General features: G+C 38.9%; 1 protein-coding gene across 9 annotated transcripts in view; it reads left to right on the top strand.

The window, feature by feature from the left end:
• Positions 1–20,095, top strand: part of TIAM2 (T-cell lymphoma invasion and metastasis 2) — a 187,213-nt gene that overhangs the window by 153,977 nt on the left and 13,141 nt on the right. For all 9 annotated transcript variants that reach the window (XM_017822013.1, XM_017822014.1, XM_017822018.1 and 6 more), the window contains 2 exons: positions 1,043–1,146; positions 19,898–20,077. In XM_017822013.1, coding sequence (XP_017677502.1) covers positions 1,043–1,146; positions 19,898–20,077 — 284 coding nt within the window. The remainder of the gene's footprint in view (positions 1–1,042; positions 1,147–19,897; positions 20,078–20,095) is intronic.

Raw genomic sequence — 20,095 nt, 5'->3', positions numbered from 1 at the left:
AATCTCCAGCATTTGTAGCTGTTGAGAAAGAGTTTGAAAATGTGGTAATGTGGTGTGAATTATACTCTAGAGGTTTAAAGGCCAGGAAACAAAACAGCAAATTCTAAAACCCCTTTATTTTATTGCTATTTTATCATTTTAGGTTGCTTAAAATCCTCTTTATGATTTTCAACTACATGGATTGAGAGTACTGCAGAAAAAAAATTCCACTTCTAAGAATTTTAATTAGAATTGCCATGTAAACATCTCTTCAACTTTTAAGCAGCCAATTGAGGAAACATAAAGAGAAAGAACATCATTTTTATATGAATTTTCACCATTGTTGGATAGATTTTGAGTTTACACATAAATGTAATTGAAAGGTGCAGTTTGTCAGTAAGTAGAGCCGGGCAGTGCTGCCTCTGGCTTTTACATTGTGCCAGCTGCTATGTACATGGACTCCAAACTTAGTATAAGTTGCTAAACTATTGGTAAGAAGAAGTATTATGAATTGTGGTCTTTGTTCCAGGGCAAAATTATCTTTTCTTCTTAAAGCTTTAAGGGATTCAGGACTAAGTTGTGTTGTCTCAAACAATGGTGTGCTCATCCAAGGAGAACTGCGGAGTGCATTTAATTATCTTCACTGGTTCTCTCAGCACAGACTGTGCTGATTATAGATAGTGCTCCTTCAAAGCAGCTTTTAGCTGTTAGGTTTACTTTGGTAGATCAGATACGCACATTGCTTCAGGCAGTCTCAGATGTCCAGCTGCTGTTTGGAAAGCAGTTTCCAAGCATAGTTGCTCCTTGCTTTGACCTCTTCTGCAAATTTGTGTTCCTTCTGGGTGTGGCATTTATTGCCATGGTCTAGTTGACATGGTAGTGTTAGGTCATAGGTTGGATTTGATGGTCTCAGAGGTCTTTTCCAACCTTATTGATTCTGTGATTCTCTTCCCCTATTGTAATTCTGCTAGACACTGAAAATATTTACAGGTAAGAGCAAATACTTGTCCTGTTCCTGTCCTGTAACCCTCTAACTTATTTATTTGTTTTCTTTCGAATGCAGATTTTAGTAATGTGCCTGATGTCACATCCAGTTTGAAAAGGAGCAGTACTGATGGCACTCTGGACCAAGTGCCACACAGGGAGAAGACTGATCCACCTTTCAGGGTAAGAACATGTTGGACATAACAATCCTTATGAAGAAAAAGATAGTGTTGTAGTGTTAATGCTCTGCATTTTGTTGGAAAGAATTAGGGTTAATTCTTTCCACTAATTTGGAAAATTTTGTATGTATATTAACTGTACTTAGTGTTTTATTATCTTGAGGTCACCCTTACAAGTCAGCTAGATACAGCACAGCTGCTGCATCTCCAAGAGCAGTTTGACAGGGGAAAATGGCAAACAGGTAGAGAATTATCAGATTTATCTTTCTGTGTTCCTTGAACCCTGTTTCTGCAGAGAACACTAAAGCTGTTACAGCTTTCTAATTGATTCAGTTTGGTTTGTGTTTTCTTTTTGCTGATAATTCCAGGGCTTGCTGTTAAGATTGTATTGACCACAGCAATACTTATTTAATGTCAGTAATTTTAAACTGGACTGCAGACTTGGAGAGGTGCAGTGTTTGAGAGCGAGTGATTCCCACACTCTAATCTGGAGAACCTTTTTGTGTCTGCAGTTACTGTTTGACTTCAGCTGGAGTAACGGATGCTCAAACCTTCTCTCTGTCAGGACTTTGGAGGCTGAGGCAGGAAAGCACAAAGTTAGTGTCCACCTTCAAATGCACTGCACTAGGAAGAGCAATTTTTCGTTCATTTTGCTCTGAGTCAGGCAAATTGCAACCTGTGCCCAGCTCAAGTGCATATTGTTTTGAACCTCCCAACAGCTAGCATGGGTAGTGTTTTCACATTGATGGCTGTGATTTTACCAGGCACTGCCATTCTGACAACAGAAATGGTTTTTTTTTAAATTCTTTTGATGAGTTGATTGTATCTCCAAGCAAATTTGTGATAACACTTGTGTTACACTCTTGCATAACAGGAATGGAGTTAGAGTTTTTATCGTTCTGGAATATATTACTGTCTCATACAACATACTGGTTGTATGAAAAATTGGTGGAGATGAGGCAGAATATAAAAACTCCTAAGACTGGAACAGGGAACATATATTGTGCTTCTAACCATACATACTGAGAGGAGCTATTCGTCTCTTACTTTTTGAATTACTTTGTAACCTACTTCAGTCCAACATAGGTGACTTTATACCATTTCTCTAGAAAATAAGGAGAAGCCTGGTGATTGTGGGTCTTCAGCCCATCTGCTGCTCAAGGGGATTCCCACAGAGATGATCTATATCCTGTATAACACATTGCTTATGCTTCCCAAAAGCCTTTGCAACCACGCAAGAATAAACTGCCCCCCATGCACTGTGTGGAAATATATGGCTGACCTCCTGCTGGAGGGGAGTAGATTCTGGGGCATCAGCTTTGCTTTAGCAGAAGAACAAAGCCAATCCTGATCGTCTGTGTGAAATACACCAGATGCCAGAAAATGAGAGAGAGTTGAGGAGGACTTAAATACAGAGAGAACAATTTATGTACACTAGTTGTTGCTCTGAATGCACTAAATTTGCTTCAATGCTTTGAATTACATGCTGCAATTAAAGGTCAAAAATAGAGGGGAAAACAGTCTATTCCCTATTCTCTCTCCAGCATCAAATCTGTCAACATCCAGCAGTTATTATGCTTTTGCATGATTTGCTGAAATAACTGCCCATGCTGTATTGCAGTTCACTCCTTGGTTTGACACGTGGGTCTGCTAGTGTCATTCTAAAAATTACCTGAGGCTGTCCTAGTTTTGTAGGTACAAGGGGGAAGAACAGCCTGGCAATCAGAGGCAGTCTGACTTGGACTGCAGCTGTAAAGGAGTCTGTGACAGCTCTACAATTTCTGCAAATGGTTTGAAATTGATTGCTGTCTTTCTGTTGGAAGGTGCCTATTACTGTCAGAGCTTTTTGTCTGACCCTTTTGATTTCTCCAATAGATGTAGAATTAAAAAAAACCCCAAACCTAACAGTAAGTTTAGGTGGCTTGTTTTGTATGTGCTTTTGTGATTGTGTGTAAAAGGAATTAAAATTATTTCTGTTTTCATAGCTGTGATTTGGGACTGCTCACCAGATGCACAGTAGCTATTGCTAATAAAAGCTAGTTTGAGGAAATTGTGCAGCCTCGAAAAGCATAGCATCTGGATTTGGGTTTCTGGGGTTTTTTTCCTTTGCCTTCTGTTTCCTGCATATGCTGACTTGACCTCCCACGCCTGCAGGACAACAGTAGTGCAGACACCTCAGCAGTAGGCAAGTAGGCGATGTTACAGAAGTGTGGGGGAGAGGAGATCTGTAAGCACAGCTCTGTGGAGGAGACGATTCTGAGCACAGCCTGGAACAACAGGCAGTTTGGGATTATTTCAGGGAGACACAGCTAGAAATGCTCACTTTCCAGTTGACAGCAACTGTAGATGTAATTTTTTGGCTCTGAGGGGCAGGCTCCTTTGAAGTTTGGTTGTCCTATAACATGTAAGTAAATAAAAAAAGTAGTCTTAAAGCTTTGGATTTAATGGTTGCATGTCTGATTTCTAGATTTCATGTTTCTCATTTTGAGCATTTTTGTTTCATTGTTTTTCACTATTTTCTTCATCTCATATCAAGCTAAGGTTAGGCATTATCTTCACTGAAAGTACAATAAGGCATTTCAGAAGTGCCTTGTAATCTCAAAGAAATAAATGTTTTGCTGCATGTGTACTACATTCAAACATGCATCCGTTCAGTCTAATTAAGAGGGCAAGAGAGGATCATATCATTCCAGAAATAGAAGCTGTTCCTTAAGTTATAAAATATTATTAAAAACACATGGACATCGATAACCATCCCTTCCAGATGCTCATTAGTTCTGACAGCTCTGTATTCTCTGGGATACCCCATTTATACTTTAATACCTTTAACCTTATTTTCTGTTTTATTTAACAAAGATAGATATTATAACTCTAACACATTCTGTTGCAGTACATTTTCAAACTGTGTTAAAATATTGTTTCTGTGGCAGCAGCATCTCATCCTTGCTATTGTTCTTCAGTATGTAGGTGTATTGTTGACAGAAGAATAGGTGACCTCAGAAAATTGAGAATTGAGTATGCCTGTCAGTGTAATTAAATTTAGTGGTGTTTAATCATTTTGAGAACTAATTGTCTGTGCTCCTAGTGCTCAGTTAAATCCTGGTATGTTGACAGTTGCCAAGAATCAAGCGCTCTGTACATCAAAGTAGCACAAAGTCGAATAAATGAAAAATGCAACTTTCCCTTTAGCTGCTCATGATTTTTAATTGCAAACTATATTGGCTAGAAATGTTTTCTCCAGCCCACAGTTTATTTTAAGATGAAGTTTAATAGTCTGTTACTAACTTGCTTATCTTTACTTTGTATTTTCAGTATATTAAAAATGCCCTTTTATGAAAGATAAACATAGCTAAAATGTGAAATTTTACTATATAAGTAGTTATTATTCTAAGATCTCTTGACCAAATGCTGTGATCTGACTTCCAGTTGTCCTGAATCTTTTGAATATCACCAGAGAGAGGTATTTCTGAAATCATATTAAATATTTTAGACAGAAAGAAGCAACTTCATATAAATGCATGTGTGAGAAGGGGTAGATGTATTTTCACTTTAAATATTTTACAGGTCATACCAAAAAAAGGTCATAAGAAAAAACCTTAAAGTATACTCTGCGCATATTTCACATCTTCATTATACTACCAGCTGTATCTTAGCGCTCTTTAAGAAACTCAAGAAACTCAGTAAAATTAGCTAGTCTGATGCTTTGTAATCATGATAAAAATAATCAGTGAATGCGGAATGGTTTTATGGTAGCATCTTCAAAAATTAACATTGCAGATGCGTAAGTGGAAGCAACTGTGATGAGAAACCTTGAATGTTAACAATAATTTGCTTTCTAAAGAATGGCCAACTAGTTTGATTTTGCAATGCTTTTGAAGTGGTGCTATATGTCTCTCAAACAATGAAGTAAAATTGATCCCAGGAATAAGCTGGGTATAGAAGCTTAGGGAAATTGCCTTTGCTGTTGCCTCTTAAAATAGTCACTTTGCTCTCAGAATGGATTATTGATCATACACCAATGTGTGTGTATGAAAACAAGTCTATCCCCGTAACATCTCTTAATAAAAAATAAATACAAAACTCTATACACTCCAGAGACAAAAAGTGAACTTTTTTTCCCCCTTGGAAATACCATTCTTAATGCAATGAACAGAAGTTATGGTTGAAATTCCTAAACACCTTTCCCTAGCTTGAGCTTATTCAGATTATCTCAGTCACCCTCCTCTTCTGTTCTACAACCGTGTTCACTTTCTCTTCACCTGGTAAGGAAATAGGAATTCATGACAAGTCTGATCAGCAGAGTTCACGGCACCTTTGGCAAACGCAAATCTGCATCTCCTGCAGGATGGAGCATTTTCATCAAAGCTTTCAGCTTTTCATAGGGATGAGGTGCAGGTCAATATAATGGCCCTACTTGAAATGTCCATATTGATAGATATAGGGAAAAAAAAAAGAAGGTAGCAAAAAACATATGCTTGTGTGTTTCAGAAGTCTGATTTTTGGACCTTTGAGTTTCCTATGTCAAATCATCCTTCCAGTGCTTTTGAAGCCTGTGTATTCTGTTTATTGTGATGCCAGTTGTGGACATTCCTGCATTTGCCAGACAGGAGCATTTGCCAGTGCACTGAGAAGTACATGTTTCCATGGAGTCTGCATGCCTTGGACCATGGCAAGAAATCTGGATTTCCCTGCGTGAATCTCCCTGCACTCAGTGCCGCTTCTCATGACAAGGAGCCAATGTGCAAATGTGCCTGACTTGGCAACTCTTGAGGGTTTTTTCCAAGCCCTTCCAATCTAAAGTATATGTGCAATTGAGAAACTCACTTGCATGTCTGATGGTGCCCAAGAGGTGTGAATCCAGAGCAAGAGACTGGGTCAGAAAGCAAACCCGTCTCCTGAGTTCTACATCATTCAGATACCTCAACAAGCTTCCCAAAACAGTGCTTTCAATAGATGCAAAATACATGTGTTGTAGTTTCTAAAAAGAAATCCCTCTCTTACCTATTAGCTGATTTCACACAGATATTTCTGTAACGAAAATCAGCAAGTATTGTAAAGAGTTTGATGCATTTTGTGATTTTGGCCTCTTGTACATACAGCATAGCAAAGTACTGGAGAGATGGTTTTCATAAGTTGAAGAAATTAATATTTTGTCTTCAAACTGTCTAAAACTGATTTCAAAACCCCTTCATTAGCAGCAGCACTACATCCATTGACTTCTTATGCAGATAGAATAATTTAAGGGCAAAAGTCCTAAGGTATAATACACTTTCCTAAGGTATAATATACGTTCAGGCCTAGGTTCAAAGCTGCATGAAAGACTGTGTATCCCATTGCTGGTCTGTCTAAATGCTGAATTGTTAACGGTTTGATTTTGGTGAGAGGAAGGGGGCAACTGTGACAGTTGTCATGGAATGGTAGGGGTAGAAAGTAGTTAGTAATTATTACACATACAGTGCAATCCCAACAGAAAATTTTTACAATTGTTCAGTTTTCGTGGATGATTTGAATGGTATTTTATCTTCCAGAGGAATGCAAGAGGATGCTAGGAATGATTTATTCATCTGATTTATTACCTAGAAAACATTATATGGCGTAAACTGTAGCAGATGTGCTGTGGAGTAGTTCAAGGCACCCTTATTCAAAAGACACCCAACAGTCTTTTATTGGCACTGTCGGTAAATGTAATCCTATATATTATCTGAATCATATATATTTTATATAATATATATTATATATGTTGTGGCTCATTTATTTATTTTGGTCTGATGATGACACTCCCACTCTCAGAAATGAGTTTGGGATCATCAGTCTGAGTGCATGTATATAAGCAGTGGATAATTGTCTTTTAGTGTGTAGATGTCAAGAAATGTTTATTCTTTCCCACCAAAGTTAACCAGTTTCCTAGTATGACTTTTCAGTGAGAAAGTTAAAGATTTAACAAAGTATACTGAACTAGAAGGAAGATTTGCAATTATATGGTGCATAAAACATAAAACCTGACAAGTATAATTTGTACCTTGATTACATTTGGAATGGTGTGGTTATGTATATATATCTACAGGTGTCTGCTAGATTTTAGAGCTGTATTTCTCTCCATTTGGTATAAGTGGCATCATTCTTGCTAGCCAGTTAGTGAACCCTACCACCAGAATATCCCTTAAGAAACATTAGCATTGAAATAAAACAGTGGAAAACTAAAAAAAACCAAAACAAACAAAAAACCAAACCAAACAAAAAAAAAAACCTAAAAAAAGTGTACGTGGAGTAATTTTGTTAAGCAGATTGTAAAAATTAAAAATCTTGGAAAGTGAACATTATTACTAATCAAGTAAACACCAACTGTTTAGCTACATTGAAAGAAAGCCCAGCAGAAATGGCCAGAAGCTCACCAGAGCCCCAAATCTATGTCTTACATGGAGGCAATTCCAGTTAAACATGATAGCTTCTCATTAGCTCTATTTTGCATTGCCCAGGCAGTTCCCACTTGCACAGTGTGTTATTAATTGCGGGAGAACTGCCTCCCTGAAGGTTTTTCAGCATCCATAGGACATTGAGGATCTTTCCTTTATTTTAATCTTGAGAACTTCTCTTTAGCAGTTGATGAGATCCAAAAGCTTGGGGAGTAGTCTGCAATTAACATCCTTTTTTTTTGTTCTTTGTTGGAGAAGGATTAACAACATGGTACTCTCAAAATCATGTATAGCCTCTGCAATCCAAGTGTCATTTTCTTCCAGATGTGACATGGATTTAGGGAGTCTTAGAGCTAACATGGGAAAATAGCAAGTTTCTCAGCAGTGGTTTCCTTGATTCATTTGTGCCTGGAGGGGACAGTTCTGCATCAAAAGCATGACAGAAGCCTGTGGGGAGCTCTGCTAATTACTGTGCTTCCCTTGCAGATAGCCCAGCTTGTGGTGAGCCAAACCAGAGTTGCTGGGTCCAGCAGTGTGGAGCTGCTGTTTTCATGTGCCTTTTGAGAAGGGTATCAGTGATATGAGTGAAACTGTAGCCTGATAGAAGTCCATAATAATTTTTCTAATTAATGTAGGTTTCAGTATATTAATCTATCACTCAGAGAAGGCACCAGAACTGATGGACTATAGGTTACCGAAAACTTGCTGTAAGCCTACCAGTGAGTGCTACTGCCCAGTCCTGGTTTTCACTTTGTTGCATTAATCCTGCAGTTCTGCATCCCTACAGATGGCCCAAAATACAAATATAGGAGTTGCCTGTCTTGGCTAACAGAGTCAAGGAGCTTCAAGACCATAAAGTATGGAAGGTGCTATATCTAATATGAACTTGTAACCAGACATCAGGTCAATCTGTAGATGGAGACCTGCATGCACAATTACTCGTAGGGAGGCACAAGAACAGCAGGAAAGAAGACCAAATGGAGACTGTGCAGTTCTTGCATGCAGAGCTGTGACCTTGTGGTGCTCTGTTTTGTGCTATTACATTCAGACATTGGGGTCTAGGAGGGAGCTGGTATTTGTTGTCTTTCCTCTGACTGAAGGAAACGTCCTCTCAAAAGTACTGACACAGTTTTTGGTGTAAAACATGCAGATGGTTTTGATCAGGAAAAGAAATTGTGTTGTGCTGATGCTTGCAAATTAAGGAAGCCAGTGGGAGATGACTTATAATGCAGCTTTCTTTGTAGTCGTCTGGGAAAAATACATAAGTCTTACCTGCAGGTGAAAAGGGAATCCTATGACAACAGTCCTGAATCATTACAACAGGATATGGTTAGCAGTGGCTCTCGAGATGCCTGTGACTTCATTGATGAAGGGCAGGAAGCTGCCTGGGAGTCCACCACCCTGGGCCTCCAAAAGCAGCCCCGGTCACCTGCAGTGCAGGATATGACGGCAGCATTTCACTTTGCAATGAAAGGCAGAGATATCTAATCACACTTCTGACACACAGGGAACTGGGTATCCTCTCTGCCAGCTGCAGAATATTTGGAGAATTTTTTTAAATTTAATCACGATACTGTTCAGTTACAGTGCTGACAGTAACAAATGTGTTTTTTCCTTGCAATGAAAAAGCATTTAAGCCGATTTTTAATGCATGCTGGGGTATGTGATGTGTCCAGCAGTTACCCATAGGACACAAAGTCACTTTAAAGTTGCAGAAAGTTTCAATAAAGGATTTCAGACAAATACTGCATCCTGAGTACCATCATACACTTTGATGAAGCTTTGATTCCTATTTTGATCTGTCAGGAACATGTAATGATAAAGGTAGACCTGAAATGCCAAAACTGAAAAAAAATCTGCTACCCGCAAAATCCAAGATAACAAAAAGACACCTGAAAGGATGGAAGAGGGAGGAGAATTATAGAAAACTAAGGGGTCAGTTAAGTCAGATGCACAGGGAGGTTCCACCAGATTTTCATGTTTCATTACCTGTTGCCTCTTTACTTGTTAACATACTGTGGGCAGACATAGACATCCTCTCACGTGGTATTTATTTCCTTCTGTGACAGCAGAATCCTTTTGTAGTAGCTAAACAAAGCCTTGCGAAAACCAGGGGAGAGGTTGATGTGGAGTTCAGAGAATCTATATTTGTCTTTACAGGGGAGTTATTGCATCTTTTAACATTTGAAATGCAATATGCTGGCTACTAACAAGAATAGATACTAGTTGCCTTCTCTGCCTCCAAAGGTTGCACACTACAAAACGGTATTGTGAAACATGAGTGCAGCTGCAAAGATAATGTTGCCATAGTTTCTAATTCAACACTTGAGAAAAGTTTTTGCATTCAGCACGAAACACTTTGAGTGAGAATGTTACAAACAATATTTAAGATGCTTAAAATTAGAAATAAAACAGGAATTAATTTTAAACATTTGGAATGCTAACTAATACTTTTTAGCACTGGAATTTATAAGGAAGTGTCTTCACTGTGGTCAATTGTGCTTTGAAAATAGATTTCGAAGGCGTTTAAAACCCATGTTATTAGTATAATAAGCATGATAGGAAAATATTCTGAAAAATCATCCACCCACAGTTATAAAAAGTAAAAAACAGAGTCTCTCTAGACCACTGTAGAGATCTGGAGACCAGCTGTATTAAGCCTGAGCTTATAATGCTTGGGGACCACTAATGTCGCAGAGCTCCTGCTGATCCAGGGTATGTATGTACATATTATATATATTTATAGATGTATGTGTGTGTGTGCTCACATGTGTGTGTGTGTGTATACATATATATGTTGTGTATACGAATTATGCTTCTGTGTCACCAGTGGTCCAGATGTTACAAAGTGCTCAGACTGTTTCCTTTTATTCAATGTGAGCAAAATTAGCCTTTTACCTTCATGCATTAAGGGCAAAAGCAGGATGGGAAGTGAACTTTATGCAGATAAGCACACCTACACGTATCAGGACAATAGAGGGAAGCCTGCGTTATGGAGGATGTTACTGTTATGGTAACTATCAAGCCTGGTGCCACTGAAATGGAAAGATGAAAACCAGATGTCTGTAAAGGGAATGTGTGTTACTGAAAGTACACAGGAATAAACAACAAGGCTATGTCATTTTTCCAGTGATCTTAAAAATATTTCAAGGTGATGGATAATTTTACATGTAAATTTTACATAGGAGAGATTTTTGAAAAGGGCTTGAATGTTTATTGTGTGCTTCTAGAGAACGAAGGCTAAAGAAAACACTTTCATTCATTTGGTTTATTCTAGTTTATGTTGTTCCCTTTTTTGATTTGTCCAAGTTCCTCAATAGGAGTTGGAAAGATTACTAAAACATAATTGTCTTTTTTCTAATGAATACACATTTTAAAAAAGGTGTTAATTGGTAACATCTTTTAGCTGGCATATGGCTAGCTAATAATGCAGGCTTAATTAGCAAATCTGGGGAAAGAATAACTTCCTAATATGGAATAAAAAAGGCCTGTCATTGTTTTTCATCAAATCGATGATATGGCTTGGACCTGAAATTTAGCAACCTTTTTTTTTCCCAGTCCCAGTGGATGAACTCTGTTTTAACATGTATCTGTTACAAAGACAGAGTTTGAAAGTGCCACAGCTAATGCAGATAGGAAAGGAGGAAACAGTACCTTTCCAGAAAGTATAGTCATACATTTAATAAACACAGATCTGGTGAATTGTCCTGTGTTATTTTAAAATGCCATATGCAGTACTGTAAGTCTTTAATTTCCACAGACTACTTGTTTTTTATTTTTGTTCTTCAGACTTGCTCTTTGGATCCCTAGGGTCTGTGGACTACTGCAAAGGCAACCACTAGTGGTGTATAAGAACAGTATCCTTGTACATGCTACACAATAGTCCCTGTAACTGGGATTTCTAAACCAGGCTGTACATCCCATGAAAAATGAAATGTTATGGAGCAGGCAAAACCTCTCTCGGTCCTTTGAGACCATTTCCTCAGTTTTGTGTTATATAATCATCTCATACATTGAACTCAATATCTGTTTCCAAGAGAAAGAAAGAGCATAGCTAAACAAGAGGTTCCTACTACTGTGATGTGTTCTGTGTGCCTTATCAGCAGCATGTTGTTTCAGGGCTGCAGAATTGTTTTTCCTCTGATAGGCAGCCTCTCAGTGACTGAGTTTGGCAAATGTTGAGCTGTCAAGTTGTGCTAATGATTTGGAAAGAGATGGATGTAAGTTTAATTGCAGTAATTAAAGGAGAAAGCTGTGTTATTCCCTTGCTTGTATGAAGGTGAATGTCTGAATATCCTTGAAACCTCTGAAGCAGTGCACACATGACTAAAGATACAGATACCCAGGCTTGGAGGTTCATTTGAATTCAAGAGAAGGGTTTACTAGAGAGCAATAGGCAGTGGCAAGGGCGGTGTTGAATGAAGCTTTGTATAGCTGAACTTCCTTGCACTCTAGGAGTGCTGTGGTAGGGGCAACAGGGGAGTTGATGTGTTTTATTATGCCACTGCTGTAGTTCTCCTTTTATTAATGAATTGCTTCTCAGTCTTTTATCTCTTCAGCTCAGTGTTGTCATGTCCTGTAATGTTTTATTAAAAGTTACATTTTTCTTAATCTATCTGTAGACTTGATTGGTTTTGTGTAAATATATCCACATCAGGACTTTTACTTTCAAGCCTGAATTTATTACTGAGCCCAGTTTAAATTTCTTTTTATTGATGTAATTATGGCTAAAAAGTTCAAACAGAGGACAAACAAAATTATGTAAAGAAATCATCCAGAGAGCTGCCTATTTGTTTTTCATTTTATCATTGTAAAAGTATTTGTATGCCACAACATTTAGCAGCATATACCCTTGAGAGAGCATCAGTCTATTGATAATTCATGTTGACCTTCAGGGCAGTCAGCACCCTCTAGATATTTTTAGGTATTTGGCTAACTTTCTCAAAGCACCTGATGTTTTGTTTATGCAGTAAATTTCACAGGCACGGAGGCAGGTATATTTCTAGGGAGATTAAACCCATCTTCCCTTGCCATAACTCCACTTTGTCCTGCACTCACTACATCAAGATATAAAAAAACCCCCTCATCTGGCACCTTTTCCCTGTATTTGTAGCAGTAAAGGGAGCCACGGCAGGTCTGTTTGTGCTCTCATGCACTGCTTAACCCCGTTGCACTGGGATGCTGTCAGTGCCTTTGATTTTTGTTAATCGGCACAAAAGAGAAATTTGAGCAGCTGAGCTGAGAGAGAAGGTGTGTTCGTGGGGGATCACAACGTTCATGACTTCCTTCCAAGGGCCCTTTTCCTTTGGCAAAGTTTGTATTCACAAGCCACAATGCCTGCCTTCAGGAGGAGTAAAACCAGAGCTAAGAGTTTAGCGTTGGCTCGCAAAACCCAGCAGCAGGCAGCAGCAGCTTACGGCTCTCTGCACAGGATGTTTTCTGTGGTGAGTTCTGCAGTGGCATGGGTTAAGCTGGGGGTGCTGCTTAATCAGGCTAAGGTGATGGGGCTGCAGAAGCATGCTGAGCTGCCAGTACTTGATAAATAGTGACTGTCCCAGTAATCAAATAATGGATTCTGGTAACATGTAGTTGGTGGGTGAGTTTATAGCAGTAGTTTGCATGGGAAAAGGTTTGGACTTTGTGAAGTTTGAGGGAGGGAAGGGTGGGTTGGTTGCCTGCACTGTTTGCTGCTAGGCTCCAGCAAATCGTTATTTCTTGCATCTGTCAGAGAAAGGTCTAAGTAAGATCCATATTTTGACAAGAAGTGGGATGGTTTTAAAAAGATTTTTGAGGGAAATTTGGAAGTAACTGTAGCATGAAAGTTTTAACTGTTTCTCTTTTTTTCACAAATAAATTATGATTGTGGAAATAGGGAGAAAAAAATATGATCTATAATCAAGATATTGCTGGGGAAATATAAGAAGGCTGTAAATATGTTACACAGGTGGTAGAAAAACGCATGAGCCTTCTGCAATAAAATTGACAACATCAGGATAAGGACATGGGGGAGGAAGAGCCTGAATGTTTTCACAAAATCAGGGTTTGGGAAAATTTTTGTGTGTTTTGTTATTACCTGATGAGAGTCTCCTTTTTGTGACCGGGGTTTTAGGGTTCCTCTCTCTTTGTTTTCCTAATGCTCGCATCCTTACATTTTGTATAGTCAGGATTTAATGTTCTGCGGTGGAAATTACTTTGTTTTCCTTTTGACTTTGGTGTGAGTTGGGTCAGATGTCACTGGGGACTGATATTAGAGAAGCTGAGCCCAGCAATTCTGACCTCAGTGGTTGCTGCTAGTCCTGAGGACCTGGTCGATGCAGGCTCTTGGGCCCAGATTCATGTTGCGTGACTTGGTTTATAACTAGAGATTCAGTCAAGTACTTCAGTCACCACCGGTACTTCTTTTGTACTCAAGGAGAAAGATGGGCATCTTTCTGTGTGGCAAGTGAGAGGGAAGATTTGCCACCATGAAAATATCAATAGCTCAGGCACCACATCAGGTGGGTTGCATCTTAGCTGTTTTACACAGCTGTTATGTTCAGCCTTCTCTCAGGCCTTTGTGCTGTCCAGAAAGAGTTATTGGGTCATCAACCCTTCTTATTGTACTTGTGATTTCCAAATGAGGTTGGTGACATCTACTGACTTTGCTAACGTAAATCTCCTTGAAATTGGGAAATTCTAACTCAAAGACAGAAGTTCATTGTTAATTCCTCGCCGGTTCTATAGTCTGGTAGTGTCTAGCATGGCAATATCTCATACTGCGGTGTGTAGGGGTTGCTTCTCCCTCCTTAAAGCATAACTCTAACTATGCTTCACTTATTCCTATGAAGGCTCTGAGTGGAGTGGACATTTCAGAAAATATCCTTCTTTTAGCAAAGTTTTAAACATTTCAATTAAAAGACATGCAAGAGATACAATGAAACAAAACGGACCCATAAAATTTCAGCAGTGAATGGCCTTGAAGTTGGGTAAAGAAGGAGAAGGAGCAGAAGATAAGTGATGACTGAGGCTACCGCTTTGTTTTAGCTTCCAAAAGCTTTGTTTTAGCTTTGTTGCTGCTCCAAAGCTGAGTATCGCTCTTGCCCAAACATCTATGGTGAAAATCCCACAAGGTATTTTTCAGTAAAACACTGCTGACATTTTTCGGTTTTAATGAACAAATCAGAGGAGTGATGTACTGTATTGTAACAGTGTAACGTACAGCAACCTTTTTCAGTGGTCTTTAAGGAAGCTAAGGCCTGCAGCTTTCTAGCCTTTTATGTTTCTTGGTTACATCTCTGAGGAGATGTCAGACATGTCCATAGAGTGTTGGAACCACAAAAAAAGGAGGCTGCTAGGGCTATACTTTGTTCTGGAAAGAAGCACCTCCCAACAAAGTAAAAGTGATGGACATCTCCAAGATGTCCCTTTAGTCAGAGTGAGAGATGTAAAGGTATCTCTGGCCAGTTGTTAATTTCTCAAAATTCTATGTAATTGTATTTCTTCTGCTGACTAGTGCATTCAATCTTCCTTGAATTACCTATATCAGACAGAGCTGAGCTGTTAGCTGTTCATTTGTAGAGGGCACAAGCCTAATCTGTTTCTGCAGGATTTTTCTGACCAGGTTTTCTCTTTAGGATAGGAAAGGACTGGTGATCCACCCCATAGATGTGGTCAGTGCCCTGCACAATGGTACAGAAACCTGAAAACTCTTCAAAGGGCATGCATGGTTTTCACCTCACTAAGGAGTCTTTCTTAAGCTATGTAGAGTTTTCTAAGACTACTCAAAATATTCCTTTCCATCACTTTTTCAAACAAATCCTGACAGACTGATGGAGTACATGATATGTATAAATGAGGGTAAAGTAAATAGCAGTGTGCAGGGACACTGTAACACTAATTGACCTTGTGCAGCATTTATGCTCCATCAGTGTCATTTGATAGAAAGTCACAGGGTAGCCATGAAATCATTGTGCTAGTTCTTAGCCACTGCTGATTAATGTTTTCTGCTCTCTCACTGATTAATTTTATGGAGTTTTGTTACTCTGGTGGGGATAGCACAGCCTCAAATGATGATACGCTTGTCTGCAAGGAGCAAAGCAAATCTGTAAGACATCCTTGTAAGATTATCCTTTTATTCTCTTTAGGGGAATAATCTGTAGTATTTCTTATCACAGGTATTACTGCAAATGGAATGTGCTTTCATGTCCATCTGACAAGCTGAGCACCTCTGCAGTGGTTCAGTGCTGTGGGTCAAGGTTACAGCTGTGTGGACCGGAACTTTTCCTTCTAAGGTTACTATGGGCAGTCCACAGTCACAGGGAATACTCCCTACAAAAGGATGTGGGACCTAAGTCTGAGTCTCAAAGATGCAGGGATGACAAAACTGTTTCTCAAGGCTACTTCTAAACATCCTTCTGTTTTCTTAGAGGCTGAGAAAGTATGGGACAGGAGGTTGTTTCCCCTGACTGCTAGATGTGTGGAAGGGTTTATACAGCTTTGTTAGAAAATCTTTAAATATGGCCAATAAAACAGCACAACACTGCTTAACTTTCTTCTACTTGAAATGCTTGGGGTTTTTTCTATAAACTATGCATAAACTCCATTTGTCTTTCCCTATTCTAGCACTGTTAGTCTAAATTTTGGATATTTAACCTTATCTGTCTGCACTACAGTGCCAAAGGTAAGCTGAAGCTGCTTGCAATCCCCTATACATCCTGCTGAAAGTGGCATACATAAGCTCAAGTGATGGATTTTTGAAGGAAGTTTGCTACTTTCACTGTACTCTCTTTTTAACTTTTATCTGTACCCAAATACTTTGCAGCCTTGTCCACAGTGACTCATCTGGACTTTTCTTTTTACCGATCTAAATGTTTTTATTCTAATGAGCTGCACACTATAAAGGTCGGCATAAATACTTTTTTTACCATTTACTAAGTACAGGCAGTCTTGGTCTTGTGCAAATAAAAACAGCAGCTGTGTGCTCTCAAGGAATTTATCAGTTGCATCTGAGAGTCAAATCTGGCTGTGTTAGACATTGCAATGTCAATGTCAGGACAAATTCAGGGTTAATTCCTACCTTAGTTCAATATTACAGTGGATATACGTAGTATCAAATTGGGGTTCCTCTTGAGACTTCTTGGCTTAAGGGCACTTGATTGCCAAGCTCTAATTTGACATCCAGAATGCCCAGGTGGCTTTGAAATCCCAGCTGCAGCCAGTCACAGGACAGAGGCTGAGCCTCCCCTGCCCATGCATACAAGATACAAAAGAGATGTTCTTAGGGGTTGTCACTAGTCTTTCTAGAAAAGATCTGTTTTAAACAGTTTAAAAGAGCAGGAAATGGTTTAGTGTTGGAGGCAGAAAGTAGCATCCAGGGCAGTGGGGAAAAAAGGTAGAGATCCCAGCCTGGGTGGTAAGGGAGTTTCAGGAAGAAACATGAAGCAGGAATTGTTTTTATAAGTACTTATTTGTTACTATGAAGTTTCTCATTAATGCTAAGCTCTTTGTCAAGAAAAAGTGCTTCTACTGGCAAAAGGGGTTCCTGCATCTTCTATGGTCCATGCAATGTGTATGAGTGAATGTGAAATACTTTTGTGATCATGTAGCATTTCATGCTTGCTTTGACCCAAATGTAAATACCACAGTGGGTACTCTGGTGGTCTAGTGGTTAGGGTGCAGGACTCTCACCGCTGCGACCCGGGTTCGATTCCCAGCCCCCGGGCAGATGGAGCTCGTCAGCCCTGTAAGGCAATCCATCTAAGAGAAGGTCACTCTAAACAAACCTACGTCCTGAGACCCTCACTGCCACTGTCCAAGCTTGCTCGGCCCCGGCAGATGAACCTCAGGATTAAAGGGTGGGCTCAGTTCAGCGCACGCTGTGTCTCACCTAAAAAAAAAAAATCCACTGCGCAGGCTCGAAGGGTTAATGACCTTTCCCAAATCTTTGCTCGCGAAGACTGGCCATTATTATTACAAAGGGTGATGTCTGGATATTGCACAGTCTGGAATCTCCACATAAAGGGAAGGACAGAGAGCAGCAAGACTTCAGGAAAGGACAAGATCCTGTGAGCAGCACGGGAGGTCAAGAGCAATATTTCTAATGCCAAATCTGGATGTATTTTCAGGAACATATTAAAGTTTATAAAAATCAGTGCTTGTTTGCTGTACCTGAGAGGTAATCCTGTGCTTTGGGATTAGGCCAGTTATACAGAATAATTTCTGACATCAAAATTACATGACCAAAAAGTATCTATGTTGAGGAGTATCATGTATTTCCATATGCTTTCTTATCCAGTGTTTCTTGGTGACAGATGCAGCTCTGACCTCAAAACTGAAGGGGATGTAGAAATAGCATGTTCCCCAGTGTCTGCCTGCTCTCTATGGGAAGGTGGTTGAGGAGGAATAGAGGACTTCTAACTCCTCCTTGTAAAACTGTGCCTGGTGATGATGCTTATGACTTTCTTTCAACAGGCTGCTTTGCATCCTTGATCTTGGTGTCCTTGATCAGTCATCAGGCTGATGTAAATCAAGCTGCCCACGTGCAGCTTGAGCTGTAGAGAGTGTAACATCTGAGACATTCTGATGCAAATACAAACCTTTCTGACATCAGAAACAAAGAAAAAAAACTGAAGTACTTTGGCATTCAGCTGTTTAGAAGTTGCTTTAAAATAACATGCATACACACACACCCCTCTTCCTAAATTAAGTTGTGATTTGTTTCCAAACCACTAATTAATTTTAGCTTCACAGACTGACTCTGATTTTCAAATGTATTTCATCGGTGTGCAGCTGTAATTCCAACAAACACCATTCAATTTTTTCTGTTGCATTTTGTTGGCTCCTAATAAGTGTTGAAAATACTAAATGTATCTAAATTTTATAGTCCTGCAAACTGTCATTATACAAAACCGTGAAGCTGGTTGCATGTATCGGTGAGGAAAGTAACTTAATTTTTTTTAGAGTGGTGGCATTGTTTAAAACTGGAAGATGTGAAGCTACAGAGTAATATGGACTACATGGCAAATATCTGAAATTTTAACATTTATTTTCATCATATAGGTGTTTTATCACAGGAATGGTTGAGATTAAATATTGCAAATTCATTTAGCCTCCACCCTACTGAAGGCTTTGTATAGCTCAACCCATTTGTAGAATAACTTTTGCACTTGTTCATTTGATGGCCTAGTATGTTGGTGAACCTAGTTACAGAGGTAATCAGTGGTGAACCACCCAAAAAGGATCACTTGAAACAGCATGTGGAGTAAATTACTACAGACAGTTCTGAAATGCACTCATGTCCTGATACCTTCACTGAAACAAGAGTTACACTTGATGTAAGTCCTTATTTGAATGCATTTGCTAAATACAAGGTGATAAATGGCACAACATATGCAACTGTCCAGTTTCTTAGTGTATCTGAATGACAGAAGCACTGAAGAATTATTTCATGTAGTATCAAGGTGTTGTTAAGGTAAAATTGGGTAATGATAGTGATATTTTAGCTTTCAGAGAAATACTTTGTAAGAAAGAGAGCAGTGGAATAATTTTCAAATTAAGCATTAAAGATTATTGCCTGCAAAAGTTGCTCTTGGATATTAGTGGTGGTCATACAAGAGAAAATTACCTATTTCATAGTTTCAGAAATATCTCTTTCTCTTCCATCTTTGCCTTACCAGATCAACTGTTGTTGTTCTATCTTCAATTCCTACCTGGCTTGAAAATTTTCTGTTTTGTCTTTTTTCTCATTTTTATCATTCCTCTAAAGAATCTCAAAGATTTAGGTTTCCATTTGCCTTTTTTGAAAGCAAAAGATCCTGATATGTAGTTGACTCCTTGGAGAGAAAGCATCTGAACATCTTTTGACAATGCAGGACATTGGAATTTGAATCCTCAGTTCCATGTTTCATTGTTTAAAAAGCAACAACAAATACACAACACAATATAGGAAGCAGATGACAAATAAAAGAATTGTTCTCGATGCTTATAAGATATTTATCTACTGATTCTTTCTATTTTGATGCAGTGAGTGTTGCAAAATAAGAGAGATGGAAAACAGTGTGAAGCTACTGTCATAAGAATCAAAGTATATCTGCTCTCTCATCTTTTGCATCTCACAAGCTTGTCTCTGAAGACTGAAAATAATTTGCACTGGAAAATCACTAGAAAATTTTAAATTAATTTTACTGCTGTGATCTGGATCTGCTATAAATTAAAGCTGTTCAAAGCTATTAAGATACACATCAGACAAAAATCAATGGCCCCTGAATTTGGAACAAGACCAAAATTGGAGGAATTTAGAAATAATTGTAGTAGAGCTTGTATTCTGAAAACATTGGTGTTTGTCTCTTTCTTCTGACTTAACAGAGTGCGGAACAGATCAGTGCATTGTGCCGGAACTTCCAAGAAGTCCAAGCAAGCAGTATGGAAGGACAGAAGGACAACCAGGATCCACCTCCACGACCACTGGCTCGCCACCTTTCTGATGCAGATAGATTGAGAAAAGTCATCCAAGAACTTATGGACACTGAGAAATCTTATGTCAAGGTAAAAAAAAATAAAGTC

This window comes from Lepidothrix coronata, unplaced genomic scaffold (genome assembly GCF_001604755.1).
Source record: "Lepidothrix coronata isolate B3197 unplaced genomic scaffold, Lepidothrix_coronata-1.0 Scaffold94, whole genome shotgun sequence".
Lineage (NCBI taxonomy): Eukaryota > Metazoa > Chordata > Aves > Passeriformes > Pipridae > Lepidothrix > Lepidothrix coronata.
The sequence above is the reverse complement of the archived record's forward strand: the minus strand, read 5'-3'. Positions and strand labels throughout refer to the sequence as shown.